Source organism: Argopecten irradians, chromosome 5 (genome assembly GCF_041381155.1).
Source record: "Argopecten irradians isolate NY chromosome 5, Ai_NY, whole genome shotgun sequence".
Classification (NCBI taxonomy): domain Eukaryota; kingdom Metazoa; phylum Mollusca; class Bivalvia; order Pectinida; family Pectinidae; genus Argopecten; species Argopecten irradians.
In genome coordinates this window covers 29,498,694-29,511,199 of record NC_091138.1, presented here as the reverse complement: position 1 = coordinate 29,511,199, position 12,506 = coordinate 29,498,694, and the positions used below count along the sequence as shown (strand labels likewise).

Sequence of the window (12,506 nt, the reverse complement as noted above, 5' to 3'; positions counted from 1 at the left end):
TGTTCATTCCTATGCTTTATTTAATTCGATGACAGAGCATCTTGTATCACGCACTAAAAAGTTTTTCATTTCAGATAAATGAATCTTCATTGTGACAAAATAAATTAACAAGAAATGTATAAACATATATTTACTCAAGTATTACAAAAGCAATAACATTTATTAGCAGCAACATCTCAAGTTGGAGAGATTTAATAAATAAATGGACACATTTCCATTTTAGGATGTAAACAGCGTCTCAGACCAGGTACTGTATTGGATATTTTGACACTTCATGAATCACCATTTATCGGAGTCGTGTTTGAAAGGTAAATTTTTCAACGCCCTTTTTTCATGTATTATTGCACACAAGAAAGAAGTTTTTCCCACTAACCATTGTAGCATAAAATCAAATGGTTGGTGTTGAACCACAAATATCTAAATTCATTGTCACATTGCTAAACCAATCATAAATATTTCTACCCATGAAATACTTTGAAAATTATAAGCCACGAAAGAAAAGAAAAACCACGAACATTTTTTTTAAATATTGAGTATGCCATTTTTGCCCCCCCAACTTATTCCTCAAATCAATCTGTAATACCAAGGTTTCACAGAATCATTTACGGTAGAAGTGTAATTGTTACTGATTAACAACATTTTAACAATAACGGCGAGTAACTATTATTACAAACGATGTTAGTACAACATGTCACTTAACAATAAATATTATTTAATAGCTAGCGTTATGAAAAAGTATATTTAACAGGTAATTGTACACAAATCGTTACTCTGACATACAATCATAAAACTATTTCACCTTCATTCATTCGTAAAACTATATAGTGTACATATGTATGTAGGTATTCAATCGAACACATTTTAAAAGTTAATACCTATAATCAGTAATTGACACATTTATCCGTCGTTCAGTCTAAGCGTTGTAGTACTTTAACTCGATTATTTGAATTCATCACTTCATTCAAAATTAAATAAAGAAAACTTCGCTTTAAAATCAATAACTGCCACAATATGTCTATAGTTCAACATAGACCTGTTAGTAATTATATATTAAAAATAAATACTCAATGGTTAATAAGTTACTCATCACAACTCACTTAATAGGCTCACAAGTAACGTTGTTACTGGTTCGAATTTTTCTCTCAATTCACACACCATTTTCTATCATATAGCTCATTTGTACACAACAACAAAATATTGATAAAAAATAACCTGGTACAAGTACATACATGTAGTACCTATAATAATATAATCTATATGTAATTGTAGAGAAAAAGACAGAACTCCGGCAAGCATTTCCAAAAGTCAAAATACAGGTAACAGCGACCTAATTTTGGTCAAGACACAAATCTCACATCTCGCGTAGGAGATAAAGCCAAGATCAGATTATTCTATGAAGGAGGTCAAATATAAAATTGAGGAGATTGCACGCGATTTTTAAAATGTTATCTAGAAATACTGTAAAATTGGAAAGTTTTCGGTAATTATACGAAGGTAGCTTGATCGCGAACACCTCCCCCCCCCCGCATAATATTTGGTACATGTATAAATTTTAGTGTTAAATGTATGAAAGTGTGTCTAACGCGAAAATAATAGCACAGTGAAAGATTTATGTATACAAATCGCGAAAATATCCACGTTTACAGAAGTGTAGATGGTTCGAGATTGAAAATTAATCCCTCGCGGGTATCTATCGGTCACTGTTTAATGCTTACATTTATCTTCACACATAATCAATGGAAGAAAGTATTCTTCAATGCTTTTCCCCACTATATATTCTGTGTATTTTTTTAATTTTTTTTTTTTTGGAAATAGTATGAGCTAAAAGTGTAGACAATTTTCTACATGTTTGTCAGATTTGGATAAATTCTCTAAATAGATGAGATCAGAAAACAAAATCAAAGAAAAAAGTTAAAGTACATAGAACAAAGTACAGGGTTGGGGAAATAACAGTGACTAATATTTATGTCCATTGACTGTATTGTATTCCTGATAATATGATATGTGGTATTGCACTATATGGTTATATTGCAATAAGTTATTACACTTTCAAAAAGTTATTACACGTTCCAAATCTAAACTAAAATCCATCTGAGGGAATTATTTTCAGTAATTATCAAATAATAAATAAATAAATAACAATGTTTAAAACAGGTAAAGGATGATTAATGTTTGAATAGTTTAAATAGCACTGAAGCACTAATCATTGTGTAAACAGTAATGTAGAAAAACGTGTATACAATGTGGTAGTAGAAACATAAAATAGGAAAGTTTCGGAAAAGTTCACCAACCTTACAATCAACCTAACTCCACTTCAAATGATGAAAAAATAACCACCACAGTATACAGTACTGGCAAATGGGTGTTATTATATATATTAACGGACATAAAACATGTATTCTATATCACTAAATAGGCGACAGGTGTTTTTTTTCTAAAAATATGCAGAAACATACATCTGGATTGGCAGCATTTATTTCAATACTATCATTTTGAAGTCATGTGTAACCAGTTAATGCATAAATCACATTTGAGATGGACGAATGAGAACATGGATATGAAATGTTATCAAAGACCAATAATGATGATGATTATATTACGTAAGATATGTAGGATAACACTAAATAGAAAATGAGCGTGGAGTTAGGACATCACAGAGACAATTTACATTTAGTCAGATGATGACACACACAGACAACTAATATTGAGATTATTTTCATAATACTGGAGATTAATACTGTGCCAAAGCGCTTTTCTAATTCCAATATACCAGAGTTACTTCCCTTCGTTTCACTCCCTCAGTATGACAGAGTGAAACAAAGGATAGTATATCGGACTTGTATAGCAGAATTTATGTTTTTGGCATATGCTCTTATTTTATGTACATCAGGATTTTATAATGTTAGCGCAATGATGAAATAGCGCATCCAATATGCATGCTTGTCATATTATGAAGAGTAATGAAAAGAAGTCTCAAGAAACGAACAATCCAGGAATTTTTATACCTACAGTATATACAAGGAGATTTGAGGATAAATAATGATAAAAGACCTTGATAAAATATGTCAGAGAAGTATATTACAATACTTCTTAAATCAAAGTAAAAAACGAAATTTTCAACAGTCCTCTAAGACAACAATATGATTAAAACACAGATCCTTATAACCACTCCGTTCAATATAGGATCTGACAATATCCCATAAGGGGTCACGTCCAGATGACCTTTATACCACGTGTAATTCAGAGCAAATGTAGTTTCTACACCTTACAACATCAATTGAAAACGTCTTTTCGCCCCACTATACATATACAATTAGCTTTGTTGTGCACTTCGGGCGACAGACTGCATACACAAAAATAATTTAGACAGCTTTTTCAAACTATTTCGTCCCCAGTCAAGATTCTGGCGGTATCAATTTGATTGGCCATTTCAAATGGTCATCTTGACGTGACCCCTAATGGGATGTTCTCAGATCCTCTTCTCCAACGTAGTGACAATAAGGATCTGTATTTTAATCTGATTGCTAAGACAACATTATAATACCAATCAAACGGAATGGAAAGGAGACAACTTAGGAGAGATAAATAGTGATCTTATACAGGAGTAGTTAGGAATTTATAAATAAGACAAGTATATGTCAGGAGTAAAAATATAGGGCAGTGTCGTTATACAGCTGGGTCGTCAATCTCTTTGGCATACAAAAATATACATATAACTTAAAAACAGCATATCAATATACATCAAAAATAGTTTATATCTTATATATCTCTATATCTAAGATAACGCAAAACATGTAAAATCTGGAATCTGATATTAAATACCAAGTCTACATTTAAAATGCATGATTGGTGGGTAGAATACTAGAAAGCAAAGTCAACTCATCAGGGACTATGATACTGTAAGACTTTCATATGTGAATATGAAGGATAGGGATATTCTAGCCAAGGGTCACAAAATGTAGTAAAACCCAAGGCTTGCCGAGGGTTTTGCAACATTTTGTGATCCCGAAGGTAGAATATCACTATTATCATTCATATCCACTTATGAATGAGTATTTTTCTTTCATACCTCGACACTTTATTACAATTTTACAACTATAATATCCCGCCATTTTGAAATAAATTCAAAGAAAACCACTACTGCAAATCAATTATCCATATATGAAAAATCACGTGATATTTTCAACACCAATTTCGTTGTTTGAATCTTTTATTATAAAACCAGGCAAGTTTGTGAAAAACATTGTGAAAATTAAACCGAGGAAATAGTAATTTTGTTGATGCTGTGAGGTCATGAGGCTTTGTTGCATGGGTAGCCATGCAATACAGCCTCAGGCGGCATGAGTGTATTGCCCTAGACCAGTCTGTATTACACATGTAGGTATGAAAGAAAATTACATCAGTATCTATAGAAAGATTAGTTATCATTGCACCATTGATTAGCTCCTAATTAGAGTTAAGCTGTAAAACAGTCCGAGCCAGTAACTGATCAACGTTGCAGGGAAAGTGTTAATGCATCATACTATATACCAAATCATGATTGTTATAACCCACCGTTATTTGGCAGTTTAACAAACACAGACTCTATGTATATATGTATATATTTTTATTGGCCTATATCCAAACAACTTGAAATTTGAAACCCAATACTACTTTGGAGGTTATCCAATAACCCATTAAGACTTTTCATACAGTTAAACATTGTCTGACTAAAAGACGCTGGACAGTGGCCATTGAGAGATCATGAAGTTTAAATGACCGCATCGATTAACATATATTATAGAATTTTTATCCAATAAGAAAGTGTCTTTCATAACTGGCGTTTGCAAAGATTTGGTAAGGGATAATTTGATTGACTCTTGAGCAAAGGTTATCCGAGGAAGGCCTCCAATCAGCAAGTGAGATAATCTTTAACATAACCAATATAAGTGCAAAAGACATGGCTCTTTAACTTAAAAGTGGGAAAATGAAAACATGTGGAGTCTCTTCAACTTTTAGCCTTTAGAGACTGCTAAAGATGCTTCACCTAATATTTTTATTTTGAATTAAAATAAGAAACTCAAACTTTTCAAGGGAGTAATGATGTAAAGTAAGTAACTTTTGTAACTGAAGAAAATACCATTCGTCGGCGGTGGATTATCTTTAATCAGTTACAGCAATTATCTTAAAATGAAAGGCAATAACTATTTTTCATGATCAAATCGCAAGCAAAGTACTTGTACATTGATTGTTCTGCGAGTATAAAACCAACACATATTGTGAATCATTTCAATAAAGCTATGGTCTGTTTATCGAAATAAAAAGTCACTCTTCAAAAGTGATGAAATTCATTTTACAGATTCAAATTACAAAAGAAGCTCTTTTATCCTTTTTATCAAAATGGTGAATTCATCCCAAGCTTTGTGCCAAAATGGAGTCGTGTTCGTTTCTGATACCGTGAATATAGCCTGAAAAATAAAACATTCACACCCTTTATATAGACCTTCATTGAAAAAAAATCAAACTTTGTCAACACATTTGTCTTTTTGAAAATTGAACAAAAACATATTTTTAAACTAATGAGTTTAATAGAGGTATTTTTGTTTGTTTGTTTACTTACTTGACCTCATGGCGCTTAACCAGTTCGTTTATAAAGAGGATGACCAGAGGGAAACTGAAGCCGACAGCCCACACAGCTGGATGTACGCTGGCCAAAGACATTAGCCGATGTTGTCCCGGTCCTCTTATAGACATATCACAGACAAACAGCACTACCTGGCCACAGATTCTGGAAAATATATCAAGTCCTACATACATTCAGGTATAGACATTTCTTACCTAATAATGTACTTCATACGTGAAAATATAAAATGTTTATCTTAATTCAATAGCAATGGCAATAGGATGGCACCTTTGAGAAATCAACATTTGGGCAATAGAATATCAATCCGATTGTGACATCATTAAATGAATATTGTCTTTGTGTTTCTAAAACTTCAATATCTTTTATATTAAACTCTACATGACCACGTATTTGTCAATGGGAATAGCGGAAAATCAAAGCACATCTAATGATACTTACAGCAGCAAGACTGTACACACCCAGAGACGGTTGGTGAGAGGGCTCTGCTGCCAAATATGGTCGGACCAGTGTACAAAACTTACTGATATCACAACTGAAACAGGAGAAAAATTCAATTAATCAACTCATCAGAAGTCTTGGAAAATGTCGTTGAAAATTGGATATTTTTTGTACTAAATTATTGCCACTAAAAGAGCAGTAAAACAATATCCATATGTGAGATAACTGTTACTATAATCATCACTAAACAGATAGTAATATAGTAATATTTAGTCTGTTATCACTGGAAATTACCAAATCATCATAAGGATAAACTTAGAATAAAGCAACATTTCAAAATTCACTTGATAGGCAGGTATCTGTCAAAATACTACAAGATAACTTACTGAAGTAAAAGACGAGATAAAAAGTGAAGACATTCTGGGCAAGCACCAGGCCCCCGGAATATTTATCATACCATAGCTGACTACTGCTGTTGGCACTACACAAACAAAATTCATTGGTTAGGTTTTTAAACATACATTGTACATCAATTATTAATTGGAAGATACAGCAAAGTATTGATTAATTCATATTTCATATGAAAAAAATATATTAACATGAGAACAGTGTTAACTTCAAAGCACCAAAGCTTTCCACATTATATCAGTCTTTGACACACAAGATGAAAGGTAAGAGAATTTTAATAAAAAGGAAAAACTAGATACATGTATGAGTAATGACACAAGTATTCTTACCCAAAATCATAAATTGCACAGGAATTTAGAGGTGTGTTTCCCTCATCACAGAATGAGTTAAGTGTGAGGCCATAACACAAGAGACAGACCACACCCGCAGGTACAAATCTGGTCACAAAGTACAGTAAGAACTGCTGTACCACCTGGAGATAAAGACACCAATGAAAACTTGTTGCTTCAATTGTGCTTTCTTTTTGTTGTGATGAAAAACATATTTCAGGAATGCAATGATTTTTATTTGATTTTGCTATCAAGTTGGTCCCATTATTACTTGTCACTATAACTATATACTTTAAACACTTTACTGACATCCCTGATGATACATTCAAAGTTATTTCCCAATATAAACAAACAAAATTGAAATAAATTCTCAGTTGCTTCCCCTTGTTCCATGTTGCACCACAAACAAACATTATATGAGTATCTTTACCGATTTTTTTTCTGATTTTTTTCAACTTTGTGGCATACTAAGAGCTACTTCCCCTTCTTTCCTTACATCTTTAGTGATATGCTCCGAGTTGTGAGTGGTAGCATTGTTCATCACCCGAGGATCCACAGGCAAACCCATCATACTTAAGGAGATGAATGGGATGACGATGAAGATTATCCAGAGGAGATGCTGGGAGGCGAGGACAGGAGGTAGTAGCACCATGCTGCCCAGCAGCTGGACCAGACTTACTGTCAGGTGGTAGCACAGCATCAAGTAGAAACAGTTTCTGCTGCTCATCAGGAATGACCGTGCCTAGAGAGTAATATATACAGATTATTATTTTTGTTCAAAAGACAATAGAAATATTATTATTGTAATTGTGGATATTTTAGAAAGTAGGTTTTCTCTCTTATTTGTCAAATTTCAAACTAATTGCAGAGTGCCAATTATCTTGGTGCATATCTAATGATATTTAAATGATTCCTTTTAATAATTTGCACAATACTTGTGTATGGATATTTTAAAGAAAACAAAACAAGGAGCCACGCGTGGCATTATTCCCTGCTCCTCACAGTTGGTATTAAAACCCAAATACATTATCGTCAAGGTAACAATTATTCAAGCCTAACTTCAAATGTATGTGAGTATTGTAAAACTGAAAAAAACCCAGGAGGTTACAAAAAGAAACAGTAATCTGATATATACAGAATGTTTCATGGAGCTGCATTGAACGGTTTTTGAGTTATAGCCCGGAAAAGAATCTCAGACGGACAGAGCCCTATTCAATAGATAATAAGCAAGAAGTTTCTACGCTGCAAATAATTTCACATTTTAAGTTTATTTTCATCTAGCATTGGGAAATTAAATCAAAATGAAGACTATTTTAAGTTAATAAACTCATCTGAAATATACTGTTTTCCCCCTAGTTCTAAATCCCTTGAGAAATCAAGACATAAATCAAGATGTACAACCCCTTTGACTATCAGGACAAACATTTAAACCTAACATACAGAATTAAATGTACAACCTCTGCAATGAGTTTGACGAGACTGATATTGTCCTCCTTTCTGAAGGTCAGAGGACACGGAATGCTGATTAGAGTACTAGCGAGCTGCATAGGAGTCAGCTGGTCTTCCTTCCAAGGCTTGGTCATCATAGAGTCCACAGCACAAACCTGAGGGTACAGTGGTTCTAGGGCCAAACTGTGGAGCAAAATATATCAAAAGTTACATACGTACACCAATATCTTTATATCTAAACTAAATACGAGTCATTTATAATAAGATAGCATTAAGATTTTTCAATGTTCGTTTTTCCATTATTGTTCCCCTTCAAAACATTTTTCAGTTTTCCTCTATGTATAATTTGCACTGGTGTATAGGAGATTTCAGAAAAGATGGCGATGACGTCACACAAAGGTACATCCGGGCGCTCAAAGGTACAACTCCTATATCTGTACACATAAACATTGAGGGAACACAGCCGCTTGCGATGTTTGTTTACATTTTATTGTAATAAATAGTACGACAATTCGAGAACTATTGCGTTATTTACATTTCGAAAAGTGTAAATAAAAATATTTTACAATAATTTACAATTTTAAACATATGGTATTCATATATTTTACTGTTTATACTCCATTTTCGACCGCCACGAGAAAACACGGTCGCCATTACGTATAAACATTGACAGATATATTGCAAATATCAATTTGAAATTACAAATTAAATTCAAAGTCACCCAAAATATAATTATAAGCAATTACTGTTTTCGAAGGGTTTCTTGATAAAACACCTTACGATGTGTGATTAGTACAAAATTAAACATTTGCTTTCGTAGATTACCCCAAGCCCACGGCAGCCATTACAGTACAACCGAGAACCCGAATTTCGTCCGTTTTCAGTGTCATAAAATTACGTATTCTGGTTAATATTTTTGTCATCAATTTTGGGATTTAGTTTATAACATACAAATGAGTCAGTTTGTAGGTTCATTATATCATATTTTTAAACAAAACTTTGAGTATTTAGGATTCTCGAAGCCGTGCGCAATGTATCCTGGTCGGCATTTACGTACAGTACTACGATCTGTAATTTATATCAATTTAAATGAAGTCTACCTAATATGTATTCAAATTATATAAAATTAATACCATTTCAATTGGAGACTTAACACAGCAGTCCATGGCATAAAAGCGGCTGAAAATGAAATATTAAAAATGAAATATGCAGCATGAAAACTGAACGATTTCACCATATATTATTTTTCGAGATCGGCAGCCATACATGTACGTGTACGTGTAACACAGTAGTTGATACAAGGGCATTCCATTAAAACAACATGTACATATTAAATAACGAAATATATATATCTTAAACAAGTACTTTTTTAGATAAAAGTGTTGGTAATCATTCATATGATTTATTTCCCCAACAATGCTGTGGCCTGCGGTGATCTACCAGCGATGAAGCCATACACGAGCGGCCGTGGTCTGGTCAGGTGGTTCACGTTTTGTTTATTCATGTTTAACAGAAACATGATACATTGAAATAAATCATTTATTCATAAACACCTTTTTCACAACCTCAATTTATACGTATGAACAAAATCGGGAACGTGTGATGGCCCGGCAGCGCTTCGATAGGTGGCTTCGACACTAAATCTACACTTGTTATATTTAGCAATAAACAAATGAAAATATAAAAATGTTAACATCCGTAACATGTGAAACAATAAGAAACCATTTCAAAATCAGAATTTGCAAGTATGAAAGTATAAACTTTTGTCAAAGTATCGATTATGAAGCAGGGATGTACGTATCTGTTATTGTTTTTATCAGTCGCCATACTGTGTTTGTACCTTTGAGGACCCGGATGTAAACTTTCTGTGACGTCACGCCATCTTTTCTGAAATCTCCTATAGGTCGCACTCATGATTTTCAGAGGAAAAAGGTTATGACATATACTCCAGATAATACTGTACATTATTTTTGTCTTTTTAATAATCATTTTTCATTTCAACTGCCATGCCTATGCTTGAACTTCTGACTGGACAGGAACGGATAGGAAAAAAAACCTTCTGACTGGACAGGAAGGGATAGGAAAGAAGGTAACATTTCATATAAATAGAAATCTTTTCATTGATTTCCATCTGTGAGTTAACAGTTACATCACCTACCTACAGTCAGCCTGTAAGAAGACAGCGGTGTTGTTAATATTGTTTGAACTACCCACACACATCACAACCTCCCCAAACTCCTGCATGATCTTCATCATCTCTTTTGTTGCTGAAGTAAAAACCAAAAGTTTTTCAATGCTCACATGGCACCTACATGTGGTCAAACAATTAGTGCTGGAGAGATATTTAGAAGAAACACATTATTTCATTTACCGGTAAATACTATATAAGATTGAAAATCAAGTGGTCAAATTTACATATTTTTAAAACTCTAGTACTTACTGTGAATGTTACAATCTGTGAATAGGTTGACTAAGAGGGGGACATTATCAACCGTCTGTAAATGAGGACGGATGTTCTCTATACCCCGAGGAAGTTTTGCCTGTTGATAAATCAAAAAGTTGGTTGGTTGATTAAATTAACGTCCTAATAACAGTCAGGGTCATTTATAGCACAGGCTCCCCTGTATGTGCTGTGTTGTGTGTGCATATTTTTGGGAGACTGCAGTATGTTTGTGTTGTCCAAAGAAGAAATAAAAATCAAATATAGTGGGGGGTCTTATTTGCAGACAATACGCCTGATAACAGCAGTGAAGTTTGCCCTTTTTAAAGTGCTGTCTCACATAAACTTGCTGCCAGAGACGTGAAACAGGAGCAGAGAGCATTCTTTATTTAATAATGAAATTTTGGCATCTACAAAGATACAAAATGTAACAATTTCTATAACTATCATTTCTTAATAGTAAATCTTACCCGATTATCCAGGGCCCCTGTGAGACTGTCTGTATTTTCAGTAAAGTAACTGGAAGCATGGCGACTCTCTATATCTGTGATATTATCCAGATCTTGGTTAGTATTACACTGACTACTGTAGCTCTTAGACAGCTCCGTGTTGGTGAACATAACATCTTCTTCATCCTCGGCATCTGTGGTAAGTGGAGTTCTCTCCCCTATATAAACTCGTGGAGAGCGTGGCTCACTACTTGAAGTATCTGTTGTCATCTCAAACCTGACTTGAGAGGAGTTTAAGTTGACTATACTCGGAGCACTCTGACAGCGTGAGTGCATGGAATCTTGGGAATGTTTGTAGGTTGCCGACACCATGTTTGTGTCTTTAGCGACTGAATCAGAGGAGTTTCTACTGGAGTACCTAGACATTCGCTGTGGCAGATCTGCTGCAGATGAGGCGACCGTCTCCCCTTTTTGTGCTGGATCAGAGAGCATGGATATGTGACAGTTCCATCCAGCTTCTAAACCCATCTTTTCTGCAAACACCTTTACAAAGACAAACAAAATCAGTTACAATTCATAAGAAGTGTACATTTTCCATTTGAATAATGTAAAACATTTATTAGTTAAATTGATGTTATGTGTTGCATATGTTAATATAACATGAAGCAGAAAGTTAAAAAAAAAATGTACATAATTATCTAAAATGTAAAACTTTGGTGCTTGATACTTACATTATGACAAGGAAGTACTGTAATGATTGGCTTCAGCATTATCAAAGGGCCATAACTCTAAATGAACCACAAAGAACAATGCAATACTTACTCTACTCCTCACTTCATTCTCTTGAGAGAAGTGAACAAATCTGATACAGGCCACTTCCAGCTTTTCTATTAATTGCACAACTTCCTGAAAATATATATATAAAACAATCACTACAGCATGCTTTTGTTGAAGTCTTAAATTTTGATAAACTTTTAACTGTATCCCATTGCGTTCATACCACCTTTAACGCAATCAAAACACTGTTTAACGCATTACATGTAGAATAAGTCTGTATTCCATTGCGTTAATACCATCTTTAACGCAATCAATCTGTTCAATCTTTAAATCTTTACATAAATAAGTCTACTTATACGTCAAATTTAAAAGGGTGATGGTTGCTAAGTTGGGTAACTACGGTAGTCAGGATGACAGAGGATATAGTTCCGATTGTTGAATGTTATAGCTGCAGTTTGATTTGAAATAAAACAATGACACCTTTAAATTATTTTTGAATTATGTTTTTTTTTTTAGTTTGATAATATATCAATAATGTCCATTTCGAATAAAAATTGAGACAGGCGAGACGGAACGACTAATGGTTTGTATTG

General features: G+C 33.7%; 1 protein-coding gene across 2 annotated transcripts in view; it reads right to left on the bottom strand.

Moving 5' to 3' along the window:
• Positions 1 to 115: 115 nt before the first annotated feature.
• The window catches only part of LOC138323467 (transmembrane protein 94-like), a 46,561-nt gene continuing 34,170 nt past the window's right edge, over positions 116 to 12,506 (bottom strand). For both annotated transcript variants that reach the window (XM_069268106.1, XM_069268107.1), the window contains exons 19-29: positions 11,959 to 12,042; positions 11,158 to 11,679; positions 10,688 to 10,787; positions 10,406 to 10,514; positions 8,256 to 8,430; positions 7,295 to 7,540; positions 6,799 to 6,941; positions 6,448 to 6,542; positions 6,062 to 6,155; positions 5,600 to 5,767; positions 116 to 5,447 (exon numbers count right to left, since the gene is read on the bottom strand). In XM_069268106.1, the coding sequence (XP_069124207.1) occupies positions 5,375 to 5,447; positions 5,600 to 5,767; positions 6,062 to 6,155; positions 6,448 to 6,542; positions 6,799 to 6,941; positions 7,295 to 7,540; positions 8,256 to 8,430; positions 10,406 to 10,514; positions 10,688 to 10,787; positions 11,158 to 11,679; positions 11,959 to 12,042 (1,809 nt within the window). In that variant the 3' untranslated portion in view covers positions 116 to 5,374. The remainder of the gene's footprint in view (positions 5,448 to 5,599; positions 5,768 to 6,061; positions 6,156 to 6,447; positions 6,543 to 6,798; positions 6,942 to 7,294; positions 7,541 to 8,255; positions 8,431 to 10,405; positions 10,515 to 10,687; positions 10,788 to 11,157; positions 11,680 to 11,958; positions 12,043 to 12,506) is intronic.